General features: G+C 36.2%; 2 protein-coding genes across 6 annotated transcripts in view; both read right to left on the bottom strand.

Annotated features, from left to right (window-relative positions):
* Positions 1-2,487: 2,487 nt before the first annotated feature.
* Positions 2,488-4,013, bottom strand: LOC144452299 (ankyrin repeat and SOCS box protein 10-like). The gene has a single exon (XM_078143369.1). The coding sequence runs from the start codon at positions 4,007-4,009 to the stop codon at positions 2,900-2,902; it is 1,110 nt and encodes a 369-aa protein (XP_077999495.1). The 5' UTR covers positions 4,010-4,013; the 3' UTR covers positions 2,488-2,899.
* Positions 4,014-9,023: 5,010 nt separating this feature from the next.
* The window catches only part of LOC144452112 (polycystin-2-like protein 1), a 32,655-nt gene continuing 17,934 nt past the window's right edge, over positions 9,024-23,744 (bottom strand). Inside the window, exons 6-19 of one of the 5 annotated variants that reach the window (XM_078143129.1) lie at positions 23,506-23,734; positions 22,691-22,861; positions 22,247-22,428; positions 21,775-21,895; positions 21,215-21,313; positions 20,435-20,568; positions 18,836-18,953; positions 17,943-17,990; positions 16,423-16,598; positions 15,817-15,964; positions 15,229-15,306; positions 13,032-13,232; positions 12,786-12,815; positions 9,024-10,305 (exon numbers count right to left, since the gene is read on the bottom strand). In XM_078143129.1, coding sequence (XP_077999255.1) covers positions 10,273-10,305; positions 12,786-12,815; positions 13,032-13,232; positions 15,229-15,306; positions 15,817-15,964; positions 16,423-16,598; positions 17,943-17,990; positions 18,836-18,953; positions 20,435-20,568; positions 21,215-21,313; positions 21,775-21,895; positions 22,247-22,428; positions 22,691-22,861; positions 23,506-23,734 — 1,768 coding nt within the window. In that variant the 3' untranslated portion in view covers positions 9,024-10,272. The remainder of the gene's footprint in view (positions 10,306-12,785; positions 12,816-13,031; positions 13,233-15,228; positions 15,307-15,816; positions 15,965-16,422; positions 16,599-17,942; positions 17,991-18,835; positions 18,954-20,434; positions 20,569-21,214; positions 21,314-21,774; positions 21,896-22,246; positions 22,429-22,690; positions 22,862-23,505; positions 23,735-23,744) is intronic. The other 4 variants (XM_078143130.1, XM_078143132.1, XM_078143131.1 and 1 more) reach the window with 4 other exon arrangements.

The raw sequence follows: 23,744 nt of genomic DNA, 5'->3' as shown, positions 1-23,744 counted from the left end.
GGGTAATAGTAATAATATAAACGTACACATTTATAAAACACCTTCTATAATGAATGTCGTAATGACATTGGCTTTACCATTATTACCATGACACAGACCTATACAGGCACAACAGCCCAATATAACTTCAACTCCCTCAGATGTATACAATCCATTGCATCCACTGCCAGCATGCAGGATTAAATCATACACACAGCAAACCTTATCCTACCTACCAGGTGCCCATTTACACAGCTTGGATAACTAGAGTATGATTGCGGTTCAAATATTGCCCTAGGATTTGTGCCATTCAGAAACAAAATGGCAGGGACAAGGCTCAAATCAGCAACTTGCAGATTCTAAGCCGACCACTCTAACCATTCAATCATCATAACTCCAGTACAATATTGCCTCAATCTGATTAAAATCAGATGTAGGAATATGACTCAATTCTATATTCACCTCTACTTCCTTTGTATACTGTATTGTCATTTGATTTAATTTCCAAAGTGTAATCTTTCTAAATCTAAGACAATATCACTCTCAGAATAGTACAATAACAAACATTAGGGACAATACCAGTATACCAAGGAATACAGATAAATACTGGTATCAAGCTGTATTCCTACATCACATTTTAATCAGATTGTATTTGGCTCAGAATTTCTTCAAAGGAGGGGTTCAAAATTACACAGTCACTGAATATTGTCCCTTCTAGTCCTGCTTGCAAAACAAAGAAGAGAAGGGACAACCTCTGAATTAAGTCCTGACTTAGTCTGTCTGCATGCAGGATCCAGGCAGGATTAGGTCCTTTCCTGGTTTAGGTTATGAAAAAAGACTAAGAACTAAATTTCAAAAGAAAGAACTAAAATGAGCTAAAATAGTTTCTGGCAACTATGTCAATATCATTTTGACAGTAACTGAAGAGGAGATTTTGGAATAACAAGAAGTGTCATCAGCCCTGTTACTTTATGTTCAGGGACAACTACAACTTAGTCATGACACTTGAACTTTTATCCATCACTGTATACTAGTAACTCTACCACTAGAGGGTGCACTTTAACCTGTCACTTTTAAAACATGTATCAAACCAACATTTCCTGAATAGTCCCAAAAACACACATATTTTCAAAATTACAGTGACAAATTTCTTTTCTGTACATTCATAACACTATAGTCCAACATTAGGTGATAAAAACTCTGTAATACTCTCTAAAATGACAGTTTCATAGGCACTCTATGAGCTCTGTGTTACATAGCCAGTCATCTAGGCATGAGCTTCATATCAATGCAACCCCTATTTATATGCAGAGTTGGCCTTTAATACATTTTTTTCAAACTCCTTCTTCTGTACCTTTCATTGCAATAAGATTATTGGCAATCAGTCAAAAATACATGACGAGCTGTCATGGAATTTACAAGTAGAATACACAAACACATTGCTTTTCTTTTCTTTTGATAAATGCTCTTGGTATAAGTACTTGTGAGATACCCATTATCTGCCATTAGTCACACAGATCACAAAACAAATGATATTGCTTGCTAGCATCTTTTCCAAACAGATGTAATTTCATTTTTATCTCGTGGTCCCTAAATACATCAAACCAAACTAGAGATCTGTATCTAAGAAACAATGAAAGTACCAGTTGTAATAACATAATTGCAATGATGAGGAAGATTGATGATGTTGTCTTGACAACAAAGATGGAATTTTATGACTTGTCATTTGTAAGATGGTAGATGAGTGGACTGACTGCATAATGGATACACATTATTTTCAAGCTAAGGGGTTAGCTTAGAGATATGAATGGTAGATGACTCCCTAGCATAAATCTGATTTGTAACAAACAGACACTCTTCTGCAAGTCATTTTCATAAAATACACGATGACATTAATTATTAAAATGACTTAATTCAATCTTGAGTATGACATACATGTACATCAACATTTTTTTTAATGTTTCTTCTTTTTCAAAGTTTCTAAAATCCATTCTTCCTTCAGACCAGACATGGTCTGATACAAAAAACATGCAACTACACTGAAAATTATCATCACGTCATATACATAAAACTGAAAACTTTTATCTAACAAAATTTTGATTATTAAAAAGCAGAAAGAAAAATGTGAACATATGATGTAGCTGATGATGTAGCTGTTAACATGTCTTTTGTTGTACCTACACTACACATAAATAACCAAAAATATTCATCAGCTTGGTAGATCAAATGATTTACAAAGGTTATAACTCACAACCAATTCAAAGTTTGTTAGCATTGAGCTTTCGATATGTCTTAGTCGACGATCTTCATTAGAATGACAAATTGTACGCTATATTCAAAGCATCAGACTCACTGACAGACAAGACTTTGTTTCCACAAACAGCTAGTTCTAGATGAAATTTACAGAAATTTCTCATTGAGAAATACAAAGGTTTACTAGTACTGTAGTAAAACTAGAGATGAACATGCAGTTTTATCTAAAATAACATTCCATCAAAACCTAATAAGTACAAGTAATATGTATCAGGGTCCAGTTTATTTATAAGTAAAAGTTCCTATATGTATCAGGGTCCAGTTAATCTACAAGTAAAATTTCTAATATTTATCTGGGTCCAGTTCACTTAACTTAACTTACAAGTAAAATTTCTTATATTTACCTGGGTCCAGTTAATTTACAAGTAAAATTTCTGATATTTATCTGGGTCCAGTTCACTTAACTTAACTTACAAGTAAAATTTCTTACATTTACCTGGGTCCAGTTACAAGTAAAATTTCCAATATTTATCTGGGTCCAGTTCATTTACAAGTAAAATTTCTGATATTTATCAGGGTCCAGTTAATTTACAAGTAAACCTTCTTGTATTTATCTGGGGCCAGTTAATTTACAAGTACAGGTATATGTATCTGGTCCACACTTAAGTTACAAGTAAAAGTTCCTACATATATAAGGGTCCAGTAGAATATATAACTGAAGTCTATCTGGCAGTGGTAACTGTGTGGCTAATGTCTGACAACTTTTACCAAGCACACGTCTGATAACACAGCGACTAAGGTGTTGCAAAGACCTTGGATTCTTGGATAAATATGAACAGTTTTTGTAGAATTGTAAATAACGACACTGGATTTCCTTGGGTATTGTCTGTATCAACGGTTTGAGAAGAGCATCAATGTGATCATATCCACTGAGAAGTATACTCAAGTTGCTAAAATTATCCGGACACTGTCTCATTACAACTTGAAATATATTCTGACCAAGACAGATTTGTCTTATGTTGGCACCATAGTTAAGTAGAGCTTGTACACATAATGATGGATGATTGGCATAGATTTTGGTGGGTTCAATGTGAACTTTAGCAGCACAAAATAACGGAGTTTGGTGATAAATATCCAATGTGTTAGGATCAGCACCATGTTGAAGTAGAAGTTTGACAGCATGCAAATGCACTTGTTTAGTTGCAAGCTGCAGTGGTGTATTCCGGTATTTATCTCCAAGCTTTGGATTAGCTCCATGCTTCAACAACAGTTGAATCATTGGAAAATCCAGTGGGTAGGAGGCTGCTAGAAGTAATGGTGATTCATTTTCAAAGGCTGTTCTGTTTACTTCAGCCCCTGATTCCAACAGGAGCTGTGCAACTTCAAGTTTACCATGTGATACTGAAGTATGCAAGGGTGTGTAACCATCAGAGTTTGGAATATTTACAATGGCACCACAAGATAGCAATATCTCTGCACATATTCCACTGTTGAATGGACTCCGACTTGCCAATTGCAATGCAGTGTGATGGCTCTGACAAGGCAGCAAGTTCACAGCAGCACCATTCTCGATGAGTACTTTCAGACACTCAACATATCCGCAACATACTGCTAATAACAGAGGAGTAGTCTTGCCACAAGCGCAATGATAGTCTAATTGTATGGGTAGCTGGGGTTGTTCTAATGTTATATTGGCAGACTGTCCATACTTCAATGCTTGATCTAGGCCCTGGCTATCTCCATTCAGAAGGCAATCATAAAATTCTTCAAAGAACATCGTGTTGTTTTCTTTTTGTCAATGACTGCAAAAGAAAAAAGAAAAGAAACTAGAGGCAAAAATCACATACCCGTTATGTTAACACTTGCCATGGGTCCAACATTTAGTCAAGCCCCACACCATACTGATGTAGGTACGGGTCAAGAGCCACTGCACCGTGACAGCATCCATGGCCTCTGTAGTAACTAGTAATACTATGTACTAGTATGTACATATACTCAACTTATATAGAAACCCTCATCAAAACTCACTTAATTCACTACATGCTTGATAGAATTAGAAAACAATCAACATACTCTTGAACCGTTCTTGTTTCACGGTTTTAAAAAAGAAACACTCACCATTCAATGTTTAAATATTACCTAATTCATAACCCCATTGCTAGAATAGCGAAATGTATGTATCAGTGTGTCTTCGAATTTAAAGACAATTATTTTTGTTGTCGGTCAAAATGATTTTAAAAATTGAGTTTTCTTTTGAGTCATAGTATGGGATGGGGGAACACCACATTTGGAAATTGCTGTGTGTCAGTGTAGTGGCTATACTAGGGTACAGTCACACTGGTATGTACATGAAGTCATAAACATAGGCTACTTATGGAAATGAAAGTTCACTTCTCAAAGTGTGCATCTGAATACCTTGAGATGTAAGTTTTTTAGGCACTATAAAAATAATAGACTTTCATGACACAAAACTTTCTAGTGGTTACAAAATTTAATGAAAATTAGCCAACAACAAGATTTTGTCATTGTGGTGGCCATTTATTGTCATCAACAGCAATAACTTGAGCACCAACAACGGTGAATTGTTCATTCTTGTGCAAACTATGCTGTATTTTACTTTTGTGTGGGTTCATGTATTTGTTTCACAACACATCAATTTAGTAAATGATTATTGTCCTTCCGACTGTACAAATGTGTATTTTGAAATGGCCGAGTCTTTTGACAGATCCCTGTCATGAGCACAGTATGGTGCTGAGAGGCACCTGACAGCAACTTCCAATGCTGCTAACTGGTAAAACTCTTACAGTCACAATTGTGTATTTTGGTAAGTAAAGTAGAAGGCTCTCACCGCTTGCAACATCTAAATGCAACTACCCATCTGAAAACTACAAATCATATCACCATGAAGGACAAATGTAACTAGTGTTGGCTTGTGTCTCAGTGGAGTGTTGTACTGCATTCTTGTATGAGTGTTTCATAATAGCAAGTATGATGATAGCAAATATTGACCACTGACTAAATCAGTGTGTGTGTGTGTGTGTGTGTGTGTGTGTGTGTGTGTGTGTGTGTGTGTGTGTGTGTGTGTGTGTGTGTGTGTGTGTGTGTGTGTGTGTGGCCCTCCTCCATCGGAGTCCATGGGTAACATTACAGGGAGGTTCCTCACAAACATTGAAACCCAATGTGTGTCATACCAATTTTATACAAAAAGTATACCCTTTCTGATACCAAGTTGCATTTTATTCAGTCTAGCCAGGGCTCCCAGGGGAAGCTAGCCCTAGATCTAGTGTGGCATGAACAACGAGGGTACGATAGTTTTAAAGGTAGATACACTAGGTTGAAACACTTCTAGTGTTGAATGCATAGTCTCTGTTAATTAACACCAGTTTTGATTAACCCGACCCTTTCATACCACCACCTCATGAAAAGTATACCCTTTCTGATACCAACCAACATAAAAAAAAAAAAACCTTTCGCACGGATCTTCCCCGTATTGCCATCTATGGGAGTTGCCCCCTCCCCCCATCCCTGGGCCATTTACATCACCACAACAACACTCTTTCATGTGGTAGTGTATGGAAAAAGTCCTGTAAAGCCCCTAACTTTGAAAACAGTCACACATCATATCATGCACAAACGGAAAACCATAGATCCTTGTGTTTCCAAAGTCAGGGTGACCTGAGTCTACATGTATGGTGAAACAAACTGAAAGAAAATTTTTTTCTATAGCCATGGATCATAGGTTGTGAGATTTGGTTGTTAAAGGCCAAGGTTTCAATCACAGGTTCTCATATTAGTGTTATCTTATCAGTGGAGTCATCAGGATTACATAGGATTATTATTTTTAGTTCCAGAACAACTTTTTCTTATCTTCAAGAAGACTTTTTCAAATTTCACAAATAAATTTAATCTAATCTGAAATGGGAATTTGGGTTATTCTCAATATGTTTTGTTGTTGGTTTTTTGTGCAATTAGTACAAGCAATGTGTGAGGGAGCCTTTCTGGGGAGAAAGTTCTCTCAAAACACAACAACCAATAGTTTTGGTTACAAAAATATATCCCAGGTTCCTCCATTATTTCCTCAATATCTATGCAAATATGAACAAAACAGTATTGATGTACACCTCGTTGTAGTCCTGCTTGCAGACGGTGCACAGGTCTTATATTACTGACACAAATGGAGGGACAATTGTCAGAATCGAGTCCCGGATTACTCTGTATGCAAGCAGGACTAACCTCGTCAGTGTCTGTCTTTGAATGTAACGTTAATATACGAGAATATATCTTGAGTATGTAAAAGAGTACATAGTATTAGTACTCAATATGCTCTTCAGAGTGTATGCTTGCACCATGTTGCAGATACAGTGTACGGGTTTTGCTCAGGAACTTGAGGAAGTGACGACTTACTCTCCGTCTGCAACAGTGCAAGCAGGACTATATAATATGCTCTTACGTTAGACGGTTACATTCAAAGATAGACACTGCAGCAATAGAGGTGTACATTATACTGCTTTATCCATGTGTTCATAGATATCGGTTGAAGTGCCAGCCATAACAATAACATCTATCACAACCATGATTTTGACAATGATATGACCGACTGTCGACTGGAGTCGACTTGTCGTGCAGCAGTCTGTCACAATTTCTCCGATCAGTACGAACACTATGATACTTTAACTAGATCAGATATTGCAATACATGCTGATTAGAAATCTTTAGGCGGAATTTTTTTGTCGAATCACTAACTTTGTTCGTTCCTACCTTTTGTCAGAGCCTGCCGGAAGTTAAATAAGGCGCCCTCGCGCGAGTCCGCTCGAGCACAAAATCCAAACCCAGTTACGCCCCGTGGGGGCGCACGTCATTCGGATTCAAGGATTTCGCAGAATTTTGAGCATCTCATGCATCTGAGTGATCGATGTAGATCAGCATTTGTGGAACTCGGGGCACTACTGTTGAATTGTGTTTGGTGACCTTGGTCTCCTCAAAATACGTTGCCTTGACCTTGAGAAAGTTAATGTATTACTAATCCATCTTAACAATTTGTCTCTGAAAAGACTGTAATCTCCAACTTTCACGCCTGTACGCTTTTTGTCTGAGTTAGTTGACGTGTTAGTTGCTTTTCATATCCATGTCCATATTCATTAAATATACATTTAGAATTTCTTTGGGTTTTATGACCTAAATAGTTCAGATACGTATATTTTTTTTAGCCAAACCAAACAATCCGTGTAAAGACATTTCGATATATGTATCACTGGAAAAAACGAAAAAATATTTTACAGCTGTTGGGGGCGCTATACGCCCGCGTTGTGTGACAGGCTTTTCCTGAATTTCCTATTAAAATTTCTCATTGTAGTTGGAAACTCATTGTTTTGTCTGTATACTAAGGGGAGGGGTCGCAGGCATTTGAGCAAAACTTCTCTTAATCCTGGGAGAAGAGACCCCAGTGTAAATGAATCAAGTTGATTTCTGAAATATTTTGAAAAAGCAAAATAAATTGGTTTACATAGACTGGTAATAATATTGACAGTTTTGGTTTTCTTGCTGATTAAATGGGGAAAGTGAAGGCTGATCATACATGCCCTCCCACTGGGTCTACATGCTGACCACTACCAAAAAATTGCTCTGTCTGTTTCTCTTTCCCCCATATTGTAATACTCCCACTACCCTCTCCTCATATCATTCTGCATTGAACCGCTGCATGCATACCAGGTACCTTTACTTTCTCCCTTGCCCACAGTGTCTGCTGAAATGTGTTTGTTCATTGAAATATTGGCCGTTTTCCATTCCCACTGACCAAAACAATAAAATCTCCTTCTGAAAAATCAAGTACAAACAATTTTTGCATGAACAGCTTGATTGGCAGCACCAGCTGAATGTGAGGGATATGTACATTTTGGGGATTAGCCGTCATCGTAGGAGTTAATAACTTAAAATTGACCACCAAATTCATGTAACAGTATTAGTTTTTTGCATATAAATTAGTGTTTGTGTCTTGTTGGAAATTAACAATCAAGGAACTATTCATTTTCACACACTGAAATTTTGAAGCAAAATGACAATAAATTTGAGTCCATCTTGTTTTTTATTGAACTATATACGATAGGTGACACCAATCTCTTTTCATGCTTTTAGAATCTTCAAATGTTTTTGTCCAATCAAGTTATAAATAGCCGACATTTGGGATTAACTCTTCTACGAGTTAAAACCTGACACTACTGAAAGTGTAGGAAATCTACAACGTTAAACCAATTATACAGCTAAACTGACTGACTACAGCACAATCATGTTTCAAACCTTGTCCTCCAACTTTAGTTATCCACAAACTGCAGCGGCAAGGTACAACCTGCAACCTACAACCTACAGGTTCCACTCTTACCATTCAACCATCATGACTTCACATTTTCTTATCCCAAAATAAAGACAAGACCCATTTTTTTTTTTTATCTACAATATCGTTTTATTGTATACTGGAGAACATACAAAAAAATATCACAAAACATGAATAGTAACTTTATCTTCTCTGTAATGCCCATCTGACCAATATATCCAGAATATACAATAAAACAAACCAAAAACGCTACTTTATAATACTTAGGTTTATTTTACACACTGTAATATCAGAGAATGTAAATAGATAGACTCCTTTTTTTTTTTTACTCAACAACCAAGAGAAATGTCCAAATTATCCACAATGCTGGAATGTTTGTGTGTGATTTTTCTCATTCAACAATTACAGATATTTACATTGGCTTTATTAGTTTTAACTCCAAAAAATAAACGATTTCATTGCATTTGTTTTGTTTTGTATCCATTGCTCTTGCTTGTCAAGTATGAATAAAACTGTACATATAATCTTCACACTGTGAAACATATAATACATATAATTAAGATATACATGAAATGTGAAAAAATAGTGGCTTTACAAGATTTCACAAAAATACTTTTCCCAAACATGTTTGTAACACACTTAAAGTTTTCGTCTGAGGCAATCTTTCACTAAAGCCATGTAAAATGTTATCAAGACTTTTCTCAAACATGTTTGTGTTCCATTGTACGTTTTCGTCTGACGAAATCATTTGTTAAAGCGGTTTACAATAGAATCAAGACTTTTCCTACACAAGTTTGTCATACAATGTAACTGTTGTCTGATCAAGACTTTACCCAAACATGTTTATCAAACAATTTTGCCTTGTCAAGACTTTTCTCAAATACCTGTAAGTGATTCATTGTACATTTTGCCTAACGCAATCTTCCATTAAAGCTTGGTACCCTAAGACTGATTAACTTCCCTGCCACTTTATTAATGATGCGTTAGATGACTATATATAGATGTGAACTTGTGCACTTCTCCATTTTGAAGATTGTTAGGGGGGGGGGGGGGGAGGAAATGAAGAAAAAGAAAGATATATATATACACACAACCATCTGACAAAATCCCTTGGTTAGTATCATATTACCAGATTTGTCGATTAATTTTGGTTCAGTTACGACAACACATGAAACAGAACATGAAATTAAATTATTCATATTGCAACGTTTTAATTTTTTTTTGTTTTTTTTATATACTTATGTGATTACTGGCAGTTTGCGTTAATATTAAAACAATTGTCACTCAAAAACAATCATTAAAAGCAAGACTCTGAATTCTGTTTGTCTGGGGGGAAAAAACGACATTTCCAAGACTAATATGTCATGGCAACACAATAACATGTATTTCAGCACATTTTTTTGCAAACATACATACAGAAAAGATGTTATAATTCATACATACTCATTATTACTAGTATTCTATTACGGCAATCAACCAATCAAAAGTTTTTTTTAAAACATGATAAAACTTTGTAACTATGAGCAAACGTGATGCACATGACAACAATGTCTTCTTTTCTACTGTTATTGCTGAAATATTTTCCTACAGATTATTATTATAATATTTATTATTAATATTATTTTTAAGTAACATCAGTGAAACTGGATGGATTCAAAGATAAGGAAATTTGTCTTCTTTGCCAACAACTTCAACTGTAAGGCTTTTTATCTTCACACATTGCTTGATGTCATTCCGCTACCATCCTGTAAATTGGGGAAATGGAACTCATGTCAGCTGAGTAAAACATAACAACAACAACAACAACAACAACAATAATCAATCAATCAACCCATCAATCAATCAGAAAGAATTGTTATCATGCCAGACTCCAGTAGCATAATTCTGTTCAATTACTTAATCCAAACCAATCATTTATTTAACAGATAGGTCTTCAGTTTGTACTTCAACTGATTACATATTAAACTAGTGTCAATGAACTTTCAGCCCTCTGTCCTAATTTTGCTTCCTTGATGATCTGTGTGATGTTAATGCTGTCAAGGCCAAGGTCATTAAGTGTCAAGATTGTAAATTGGCAAAGAACATATTTATACCAGAACCAGTAATATCAAAGAAAAATTGGGGAAAGTGACTCATAGTTCAAACACAGCAGAATCAGTGACGTAGACATGCATTGTAGAATGATCAGGGTATATATTCCATATTTTTTGTTCAAATTAGCTCTTGCATGGTATAATCCTGGTTATGTTGTCGGTTTATAATTTGGGATAGGTTAACCTTAGAAACAACCATCAAGTTTAAGTGCATATACCAATGGAGCTACGGCAGAATTCACTATGTCTGTGATCAAAATTATTAAAATATCTCAAAACTTTGCAATTTGAAAGTCTTTTCCTGGGCCTTTGGAAATAAATAAAAGAAATTTGGGTGGTTTATCATCTTATTTTCAAAGCAATCAACAATTTTGAACAAAGTATTGGCAATAGGTTGAGACTTTTATCTCTTAGGTGCATACTACTAAGTTAAGAATGTAGTATTTGGATTGTGTACCAAAACTGATATACACCACTGCAAGTCTGCTAGTATATATACATACTTACAATGACTCTAGGAGTGATTTGCTCATACAGAAACAGTGTACGGAGTCTTACAACCAAACAGTCACTAAATATCAGACATGTTCATAGTATAGTATAGCTTACCAGTAGACTTGAGAACGACTATCGCTACACTACTCTGCTATCCTAACTGACATGATGTTGATAACAGAACAGCATAAGTAGCGATAGTTCTTGAAGTCTACAGGTAGGCTAAATATAGTAATGAGGCACACATGAAACTTGGCATAAACAGTAGAATATGCACTATGACATTTGTAGCCAGCAATGACCAGTGCACATTGAAGGCAAATTAAATCACACATGCATTACATAAAACTCAAACCTTTTAAGCTATTTGTTTATACTAAATAGCAGTCTGTGAGACACAGAGCAGCTAGATAATGCATTGCTAGCAGTTCCAACTTACTTCAAGTTCCATGCCCTGGAAGCTGGCAGCTGAGGAAGCCCTTGATTCCTATGTAATAGCATGCAGTTATAGCAACATGGTTAACATGCATAGGTAAGCAAACTGTAAGCATTACATGCAAAATATCACCAAGCAAAACACACAGGCAAGGCAACACACAAAAAAATGTTAGCTAGACACAGGACATTACATATTATGGGACATAGTTTCCCTACCCCTAACCCTTCACATTTCTCCCATCCCCTACCCGATCCTACCTATAGTCTGCCTGCATAGTTGATTTGATACACCACTGACACACAGTAATTTGGAGTTCCCCCATCCCTTATAATATGGTGAATTGAAAGAAAATCCTGTTTTTTTTTCATTTTAGCCAATTTTGTTTTTTGTTTTTAGAGGGTACGCTGCCAACAATGCTTACAAATATCACAACAGCAGGGTCTGCTGAATGTGAATGAGTTCTTATCCTCTTTCTACCTAAATAGTAAACACACAACAAGAGGAGGACCCCCCCCCCCCACCCCATATTTATAAAGTGCAGCAGTTGTGAGAATGAAAGCTACATGTATTGTCATTTCAGGGGGGAGCTGATATACTCTCAAAAAGAGCGGAAGTTTTCATCAAAGGCCTGGAAAACTGCAATATTGTGATCATGACTTTTATTTTCATCAAATACATTCATTGAGATTCTTCTAAAATGAGTACCAATTTAATGTCTGAAGACATGAATGCAGATTTTAGTGTCGTCATAGAAACCAAATCTTTACCCCAGATTTGAAGATCGCTGTCACAGAAGTGGTTAACTATAGATTTTTTTCTTTCAAAGATACAGGACAAATGACCCTTTCATTTGAGGCACAGTCTGAATTAGGGTTTGATTTAAGGCACAGTCTGAATTAGGGTTCAAATTTAGGTTGTTCGGTACAGCTATAGATAAAGTTGGTCTAAAACAAAAGAGTGATCCTATGTAATCCTTACGGCTCTACTGATAAGATCACACTAATGTGAGAACCTGGGATTGAACCATGGGCCTTTAAACACACCAAACAGACAACAATATAACAGTAGGTAAGAGAAACACAAACAATGTGTGGGTGGTGAGACAACACTTAGAGTGGGAAAGTGCTATACTATATCTATTTTTACACATCTACAAATGCTTGAATTTTCTGACAGTGAAATTCAAAAAAAAACTTACGGGTATGTGAGGGTCTAGATCATCCCGTGTCTAGTAAACAGGGAATGAAAAAAAGGAGACAAAAAAAGTACCAAATGAACACCATGCTAGTATGCAAATTATTAACATGCGGTTATACTGGAATATGTTAATTTTTTATAATCTCACTCATGAAAAAGGGTTAGGTAATTTTTTCTTCTTCAAATATTGAAAGGAAAAGATTAGGAAAAGCAAACGAAACTAAAGAAAATATATATTTCAACGTACCAAAGCCACGTTGCGGTTGGACGAAGAACTTCCAGGTCGTGAACTTCCACTGGATTTTCCTGGACCTTTGGTTGAACTTGCAGAACGGCCAGCTGCCTGGCTGATTGATGCCTCCGAGTCCCAGCGTTCTAGCTCCTCACGAACAAGACGTTCCATCTGTTCACGCTTTCCACTATCCTCAGTGTGGCCCTGGCGTTCATCCTAGAAAAACGATGAGATTGAACTTTCTTACATGGGATCGGCCGAGATGCTACTACATCAGGTTTGAACAACATATAATATCTACATGGTGTGGACCTTAGATACACTGGGTTTTCTGAGGCAGTGATACCACCAATATAAGCTTCCTACATCATATGTACACCTACCTGGTTGAGGTCATCATGTCCTAAGAACATTTTGTCTCAATCTATGTATATCAATCTATAGGGACATTTTGCAGAGTTTTCCTACCACTTACCAAAATTTGAATTGCAAATCAGGAATACGTGGAGGAAACTAATTAGAAATGGAAGGCATGATTTTGGACTCATAGGAGTTAGTAACCCACACCTTAAGATCTGAAAAAAGCCATGTTTATATTGTGCTAGAAGATAAACTTGTAAACCCAACAAGGGCGTCTGTGTATGTATGTATGTGTGTGTGTGTGTGTGTGTGTGTGTGTGTGTGTGTGTGTGTGTGTGTGTGTGTGTGCGCACGCGTGTGTGCGTGCGCATGTATTAGAAGACAAATTTCTTACAATTTGGCAATATTTTGATATCCCCTGCTGCTGCACATGACTCAATTTGAGAATACAAACACCAAATACAGTAAATATCTGGAGCAATGATAAACAGATTGTTCTAATTTCTGGTCAAACAACATGTTTTCCTTTGGACATGTGTAGTCTGGTTGCAGAGAGGTGAAAATCTAATGGCTAAATTCTGGTCAAATAGCATATTTTCCTACAGGGACATTTTCCAAAGGATGTTAAAGTGTTCAACAATCACTGCCCTTATTTCTGGTCCAAAAAGCTGCTTTAAAACAGCACCCCTAGTGACCAAACTCAAAAAGTCTTTTGTTTTTCTGGTTACTGGAATATGTCTACCATGATTTTTTGGAACAAAAAGTGATATCTAGGGAGGTTAATAATAAAAGTAAACTCCATCCAGTATATTAATAAGTTGAAATCACACTCAGTGCATACATGATACATGATGTACAACTGAATTAATTACAAAGATGCAGAGTAACAACCTTCCCATGCAGTTGGCATACACTGCTATGTGATGTAGTGATTGAAACAATACCTTGTTAGTACAGTCCAAACAAAACAGTCAGTAACATATACAAACTAATCTCCTTTGCAATAGACTTTTTGCATGACCATACAGGAAGTGACATCACGAAGGAATGTGCATCCTGAAAGTGAGGTTAGTGACCTCTGTATAGAACATCATTGATGTTGATAACTGTCCAATACCAATACTTTAGTTTTTGGGCCGAATGTTTGCAAATTTTGGTTGATATTAAAATGTTTTGAGGTCAAATGCCTCACTTTCAACTTAAAATGTCACTTCCATATTGATAATGCAAAACACCTATCAGATTATTACACACTCCATATTCTGTTAAACATAGTAGCATACAATGGTGATATCAAGAACAAGGCTGTGAGAAAAAAAATTGAAGAACAACAGCAATGAGAATGGTCATATTTTTTTCACAAAAAATAAATTTCTTTTTAACATTGTATGAACCTTGAAAATTCATACTTTGAATTAAGTTGTTCCAAAGACACCCAACCAACTATAACAGTAATGGGTCACTAAAGTAATAGCGCCCCCACATGTCAGACTTTGGCATTGCTCAGAGGTGCGTGCCCTTTTTTGGAACCTGTTCACAGTTGTAGAAAATGATATTGAGACAAACTTGGAAACCAATTCTTGTAATCTTTAATATCGACATCTATGTATGTAAACATTTTTGTTCATCCTTCTCTGGAATGAGTAATACACATAATTGGAACACTGGCTCTATAGTATAGCTGTGGAAACACTGGCTAACTGTTGCTGTGTTGTAATATCAAAGCAAAACCAAACAAAAGTTGATAAAACCGACCATTCTCATTGGCATCGTCCGAACGACGTAACAAACAGAGTGCAAATAAAGAGCAATACATTAGTAGTAGTACAATGAATGATATGACTAAGTCTACCTCCTCGTATATAGAGCTGACAGAAGATGGTGGTCTCAGCCCATCAATTGTTTTGCCCTCCCTCTTAGTTTGTTGTTCCTTTTAGTAAGCATGCATTACAGTGGGAAAATTAAGCATACAAAAATTCAATGCATGTATGCCAAAATGGAAATAAAAAACACTGGAAGAGGTTGGCATAGAGTAACACATTATTGGCATACCTAAAGAACACTGTGTTCCCAAAGTGACAACAACTTTGCATAAGATAACACCTCGAACATATGTAATATCAACATAGCCTGTATTCTAAAAATCCCTAACCCTAACGTTATTTGTCGCCTTCATCTTGTTTGGGTTTATATAAACAGGTTACTGAGTATTCTTCAGACTTGCCAAGACACTTACTAATTCCAAACATAATACAACCTAAATATGATATGATATGCATGAAAAGAAATTTCAATTTTTGTATTTGGTTTCAACAACTTTCTACAGAGAAATGTTCTTTTGGAATGATTACACAGTAAAGTGAATGTACTGTATTTCCTAGCCTTCTTGTTACGATGCAAATATTCATGTGCTGTCATTCCTAGTGCCATCTCTACATACCTCTGTGATGCTATCCAGCAGTTTACCCATAGTCTCACGACGTTTCAGTTTTGCTCTCTCCATTGCCTCCAGTTTCACCAGGACAGCATCAATCTTAGATACAATGCTACCAATGGAATGCTCCATGCGATCAACACGGCGACTCAGTCTATAAGAGATCACAGTTTCCATATTATCATTACCACATGATTTACACACTGGGTAAGACTAACATACAAGTCTGTCCCTGCAGTTATCTTTGTGCCAGGTTTGAAAGACACGACACTTGTATGTTATGACATTGTGCAAGGTTTGAAATAAATTTTGCATAATTTAATGACCCAGAACAGAACACATATAACTCCTGTGTTAAAGTATTGGAATTACATGCTGTATATGTCTTGTTCTGGGTCATCGGATATGTCTTCTGTCCAGTGTCACCCTTGTGCAAGGTTTAAAAGATATGCACTTTTGCATGACAGGAAAGTGTCTCATGTCACATACAAATTACTAAACCTGCCTATAAAAGCCCATTCCTAGGAACTGCTTGTTGTAACATTGGTGGTTTAATTTGGGCTCCAAAACATCACTGGCCATCCCCGGTGGGGCGATCTAGATAATACTTACACAGTGAATTCTTCATACGACACACCAGCAGCAGGACGGCCTCTGTTTCCATCATCCTCACCCTCACTGTCGCTTCCATCGTTGAAACTGACACGGCTCTTACTGCGAGCAGTTCCTGGGCGCACATTGTTGGCAGCAGCCTCCTCAACTTCAGCAATCTCATTGGTCAGCTCAGCCTTGAGGAAACAAAGCCATAAGTACACGTAAGTCTTCCATTGACTTCATTTGTAAGTATTTACATTTGTAAAATCACATTTTTATCAAGATTGATGGGAAATATTTTACTGCAAGGTGTATAATATTAAATATTATTCAAATGAGTCTTGAATATACATGAATATTAAGTTGTACTGTGATTGGTTGAAAAGGTCTGCTCCAAGGTGTATCACCACTTTAAAATATTTAGTAATACATCTCCTTTCCGTTTTGTCATTTCTGAATAATGGTTTCAAAACCAAGTTTAACATTTCAGTTCTAGCTGAATACAAAGCATGGATGCTCAAATACAAAAAAACACATTATAATGATGTAATCAGTTCAAGAAACAAACACTCTTTCCTCCAAAAATGCTTGCACAACATGAACATTATTGTCATTTGGTCAGAAATTTCACAATAATGTAGAAAATGTAAGAACAACTCTGACACATTTAAGTTACCGTCACTACAATGATGTATGTAACATGATAAATATTCAGTTCCACACAGACATTACACATGCGTGAGTCTTCTCAAATGCAATTTCCTTTTCGTGTGGAGAGAGCTAAAAAGGTCAGAGGTTTACATTTGCGAAGAGGATACAATAAAAGGTATCAGGTATGTGTCAATGCAAAGGTAAGCTTTCTTCATGTGAGGGAAAAAAAACGTGAGAAATGGTTACAAAGTATTTATTCTATTGAATTCTGTGATTCTTACAATATGACAGTGTTTTTGCCAAGATTGGAAAACCCCAAATACAGGATTGAAGTCAGGGGTAAAACTTACACAGATTTCCAAGTATTATGTTAGTGGGGGAACTTGAGGTAGATTTTGCCTACTTACCACTCTTAACAAAAACACTGTATTAAAGAAGACAGGTGTCACAAACCCAACTGTCTCGTGTACATCAATAATTTGTCTCAATATTTTTGTCCTTTTTCATTTTTACAAAATGCATGTTTGGTTAAAATAAATAACTCATATATTCTTTAAAAACTTCTATTACTATCAGTAATTTTACTTTATATGCACTTCATTTTTTGTCATTTTTCTAAAAGGTGTATTTTTTCTAAATGTACGACCATCAGGTTTTGAAAGATGTCCTCATATTTCAGACTGTGAATTCTGAAGAAGTTATTCATTTGATTTTGTGCATCAATATTTCCTCAAACAGACATGCTTCTGTTATGGATAATATGGTTTCTTGGAATAATTTCATGCACACGCAGTATCAACATGCAAAAGTTGTAAAAATTGTTTTACAGTCTGTACTTGGTGGGAAAACACACACACACAACAATTTGTTAGTAACAGTTAGTCTACCTGCTCTTGCTTACGCATCTCGGCATCAATTTGAGCGTTAAGACGATTCTAGGATAAGTACGAAATTTGGAGGAAAGGAACAACAACAACCACCACGAGGGGATACATGAAAAACAAAGTTAACAGTTAAATAAAAGTTTATAAAGTATCATAAAGTAGCTAACACAAAACACTTCCAACACACAAAACGTACAAATATTACAAAATTGTAACGTTTACTAAAATGAACAAATTCCAAAACACACATTACATGGGTTTGAAGGTTTACAAAAACAGGTGAAAACACAAAACATTGAACAGTGACAGCAGATACACAAACGAAGTTTCAGGCATCTCAGAACTGTTCCAGGATTGATCATTCTTTCAAGTCATTCTTAAATGTCAAAAGATTAATACTGTGACTATGATTCTTTGTAAATTTGTCAGCCAATCAGGATGAACTTTCATATTCACTAGCCAATCAAGAACAGGTTTCTGAACTTTCACATTCATAAGCCAATCAGGATCAGTTTTTTGAATTTTCATATTCATAAGTCAATCAGGATCTGGGTTTTGAGTCTTCAGCCAATCAGGAACAGGGTTCTGAATTTCGTTAACCAATCAGGATCAAAGTTCTGAAAGGTTAAGCCATCCCAAACTGACATGCTGGGATGTTTGAAATATAGCAACATATCGACAACAAAAACAGCTTTACATGCATACTCAACAATATGGGAATTGAAGTAATGGAGAAAGTCATCACCATACAGCGTGAGAAAGCTGAAGTCAGAAACTATGATCAGTGAATGAACAATATGAAATGAGTAGTTTAGTAAGAACATGTTGCAATGTCAATGTATGCAAATAGTCATGCAAGTACACCACACCGTTCCAAAGTTTCCCATAGTACATACCTTCTGTTCCTGTAAGTCAGCGGCCATTTTAGCCTGTTCTTCAGAGTCCAACACACGATCTCCATCAACATCATACTTAGCAAAGACAGCTTCAATCTCAGCATCAGCATGACCACGTCTGTTGGTAGAAAACAATTTCACAGTTGGTTCATATATATATATATATATATATATATATATATATACAGTTCTGTTGACTCCAACTTTTGACTGAACCGTAGAAACATTCTCAAATCCTTATTATTATAAAACATACACACACACATGCACACACAAATGCACACACACACACACACACACACACACACACACACACACACACACACACACACACACACATACACATTCTTATAATCACATTTCAGTTCTCCCAACAACTTGACAGAAGTATAAAATCTATCTACAATTGTTCAATCTGATTACACCATCCTTGATTTCAAGAGTTAGGTAACAGCCAAAAACTGACATAACCTCTCAAAATAAACCACCCTCAGCGTGCTTCATGGTTTTCAATTTCAATTACATTTCAGCATGAATGGTGACAGCCTAAAGGAAGGTATCTTCCTCTACCATTCAAATCAATGAAATTAGTTTCCACTGCCTTGGGGTTTTACAGTTCAAACAACATAAAGTGAACAGCTCTATAGAAGTCTACTTGAAATACCATTCCATGTTACGTCCCACAGAATTTCACAATCTTGACCACACAGACAATAACTGTTTAGTCTGGTGTTATGGAGACACTGTGGTTAATACATGTCCCACAAACTGAAATAAACGACTTACAAATGTACATCCATAAAAAATTCAAATACATTTCCTTTTTGATTTACACCCACCCCCACCCCACAAAAAAATTCAATTTTGCAAATTTAAGAGTATTAAATGTTATAACACTTTGCCTTCAGTTTACTTCAAAATACTTACAATCTTAAAACTTTACAGGAAAATAGGAGATAGTTAATTTTTCTCAAGACAGATAAATATCCCACCTCTTGATTTTACAAATACTCCTGTACAGTCCTACTAATTTTCAGTATGACTGAACTCTGAGTAGTGCTTTAGGTATAATGAAGTGTCTCTGTGTAATATGATGAATATTACAACATTCATCATAGTCCAGTCAAGTCCCCTGTGGCTAAGTCGGAGTGACTTTCCATTTGACATAAAAACCACTATCTAATCCCATCTTCTGGGTGTATTCTTCCCCACAAGGCCATTTTAGATATACCACTGACAAATCAAACAAAGCCACTTAAAGCTGTTGTTAGTTACCTAACAATTCTGACAATGCCTTCTTGACTAGGAACAATACCCATTGTTTTTATCTCATGAGATGAGCTGACATGGTATAATCTACCCAAGTTCTCCATGCTTTTTTGTCAAAGTTCCCTTCTGAACTCATTAGAAAGTACTAAAATACAAATTAAGTTTACATGGCTTTCACTATACGTTGGATTTCTTCAAATTATACCTATTTTTTACAGCTGTGTAAATTGTACTCAGTTTCTACAGTCTAGAACAAAAACATTAGTCTATTTTCCACTCTGTAACCATGGTTTCAAAACTTGTACAAAACACCACCAGTCTACTACTTACGCCTTCAGTTCATGTCTCCATTCATCATAGTCCAGTTGTTGGTCATTGTTGGAATCAGCTTGAGCCAAGGCCTTCTGGATATCCACTATCTTATCACGTTTGAAGTTCAGCTTACCAAGCATCTTTTCATATCCCTATAGGTACACAACAAAATAAATCAATAAAAATAATATTTAAACCCCCAATGTTTGAATCCCATGGTTTGATATCATCTTATCAGTGAAGCCATAAGTATTGAAAACAATGATTCATTTCTTTTGTACCAACTTTTTCAATACATTTGTCAGACAACTTTTTTTCACTTCTACATTCTAATCATTAGTCTTCATATAAAAATCTACTACAAGGAATCTATTTCCTGGAAACCTCTCATAAGTTGTGCAGTTCTGCTACTTTTTTGTTCACGACCACGTTTTTCTAGAACTTTGTCAGACATCTTTTTTCTCATCCAAATATAAAGAACCAAGTTTTTCTAGAATGCTGTCAGACATGTTTTTTCTCACCCAAATATTTCTCTGAACTTGGCCCTTGTTGTTAAAATTATACAATTATACAAATGTTTTCCCTCTCCAAGCTCTACAACTAAAACACTAGCCTGTTTTTATTTTTATTCATTTTTTATTTTTCACTTTTTTAAGTAATATTTTGTATATAGACTCCATTTCAGTGCTTTTCACATCTTTTTCCTCAGTATAAACAAAAATTTCCAGGTCTTTGCAAAAGTTAAATGTTTTTTTGTTTTGTACTCACACTAGTTGAGAGACATAGACAGATACTTACTCTCTTGAAGTAGTCAGTAATTTCAAACTCACTCTTCTGAGTGGCAATGTCAGCTTTGACTTCACTGTAGGTGTCGTTGATGATGGCCAAGAACATGTTCTGGGAAAAGATAAAACAGAGAAATAAGAATTTCATGTTGGTGAAGATTGGTATAAAGCATTAACAGCATTGCATATATGGTAACTGTATTCACATATTTGTAAATATAATTAGGTAAAATGTGTTAATATGTTTGTCAGAGTCAGTAAACATTTTTACGTTTGTCAAACGTGGTCACATTTATCACTTTCATTGTATTTGTCAATGAGTCAGGAAAACCACATAGATGACTAACACCTATAAACGTGGACCCCATAGTTACAGAGTTAATGAAGAGTGCCCAGGAAAAATCTGTGTTGTGTTCAAACTTAAGGACATCTTACTCACAGCATGCACATTTAATTAAACCCAGACTAGGTTTCAAACCCTAACCGGTAGTGGTAAAAGGCAAGAGGTTTATAAGTTCGACACTGACAACCTAAGATTTGAGTTTTGAGATTCAAGTTTTAAATTCGACTTACCAGCAGTACAAAGAACACAAAGAATACATAGGTACAGAAGAAAATTGGACCCATGATACGGTTAGCTTGTTCCAACTCATGGAAATCAAAGTCACCCAAGATGATACGGAACAGGGTGAAGCTGCAATGAAGGGAGAAAAATCTCAATGTAAGACACAACAGTTATATCTATATATCTAATACATGATGGCTAGGCACACTGAAAGAACGACAAAATATGTTTCATGTGACGACATGTACACCTGGCAAAAACATTCAGTCCACTGGAGATGTCAATTGAGTCTAGAGGAAATATTTAGACAAGGTAATATTTCCAGTTTGTGAGAAAATAAACTTCATTAATATTATGAAACCAAGCTGATGAATCTCTGCATATCTCTCTACAGACTATGAGTTGGGAAGATCAACCACTCTTTAGGCCCCCCTCTCACCCTCTCTGCTACCACCCCGTGCTAAAATACTGTCTACTTACATTGAGTCACCAAAGGACTTGAAATCATGGATCTGGGTGCCAAAGATGAGATAACCCAGCTGGGCATAAGCAAAGAAGACAATCAAGAACATGATGGAGAAACCCATCAAGTCTTTACCACAGCGAGACAGAGTACTGGACAGCTGGGTCATGGTCTTGTTGAAACTAATGTACTTGAACACCTGCAATAAATGAAACATATCACTATTTTAGACCAAAATATTCCATAGGTTATGACATTTTTGGGAGTGAATCCATTTTAGGTGATATTTCATCAACATCATCAGGGGTGTACCACAAAGAGATGTTGCCATGTATCTCACCAAACAATCTAATCTTCTGATCAACTCCCCAACCCCCCTCACAGTGATCAACTCCTCCAACCCCCTCTCACTGACTGTCAAGTATAGACTTGTAATATTATCATCCAAAAACAGTGCATACCTTGATCCAAGCAAAGAAGACCAAGACAGCCAACATACTGTTGGACATGGTCTGCCAGAAGCTGAGATATTCAAAGTCAGCATACTTATTGGGATCTTCCAACAGATCTTGCAGCATGCTATCTACTTCCCTGGTTCTATACACATTGAAGGCAATGCACACCATGGACAACTGTGAAAGGAAAAGTCAAAAAATGTCAGAATAAGTCTGTGAGAAGCTAATATGTTTTCATTCTATGTTTGGAACAAAGGCTGGGCTTAAGTTTACTAGAGAAGTCAATGTGTTCACTCTTTGTCTGCAACAAAGATCTGGGCTTACACAACATTTTGACAACAGCAGACATTTTTAATGCAGGAATTGATTGGAATACCACTACTATATACATAATATATGAAATGAAAGCAGTATACACACTTTATCAATCTGACATGCCACTGACGTACAACTAGTTCTAGTGACCAGTAACGGTGCCCTCTAAGTCAATCTGATGTGCCCCTGATTTATAATTCTTAGGATGCACCAAAATTTTGATTTCGCCCAGTATGTGGTGACTAAGCCACTGACACTGACCAGTTCCTGGGATTAACCATAATGTGGTGTTTCGCATCTTTTAGCATGTGGTGATCAAATTGCCTGTAAGTAAATTTGACCACTGGTACACAACCAGTTCTTTAGATACACCAATATTTCATGTCTTCCTATCCCTTACTATATGCTGACTCCAAACAACATCCATGTTTTTTATTTTGACCCACAACAAACTTTTTTTGTGAACTATTAAAGCATGAAAGTGTATGAAAGTGCAATACACTTACCCCAATGACCAACAAATCCAGACAATTCCACACGCTCTTGAAGTAGGAGCACTTGTTGAGCTTGATCTCCAAGATCTCTTCCACAACATAGTAGGCAATGAAGAGACAAAAGATACCCTCACATGCCATAATGAAGTAGTCAAACGCAGTTACATATCGCAACAACTTCACAGTTCGGAAATCCCATGATGGGATGGCACCTCCAGTAGCAGGAAACTCAGTCACCAATCTAGGAATAA

This window comes from Glandiceps talaboti, chromosome 22 (assembly GCF_964340395.1).
Source record: "Glandiceps talaboti chromosome 22, keGlaTala1.1, whole genome shotgun sequence".
In the NCBI taxonomy this organism is placed as follows: domain Eukaryota; kingdom Metazoa; phylum Hemichordata; class Enteropneusta; family Spengelidae; genus Glandiceps; species Glandiceps talaboti.
The sequence above is the reverse complement of the archived record's forward strand: the minus strand, read 5'-3'. Positions and strand labels throughout refer to the sequence as shown.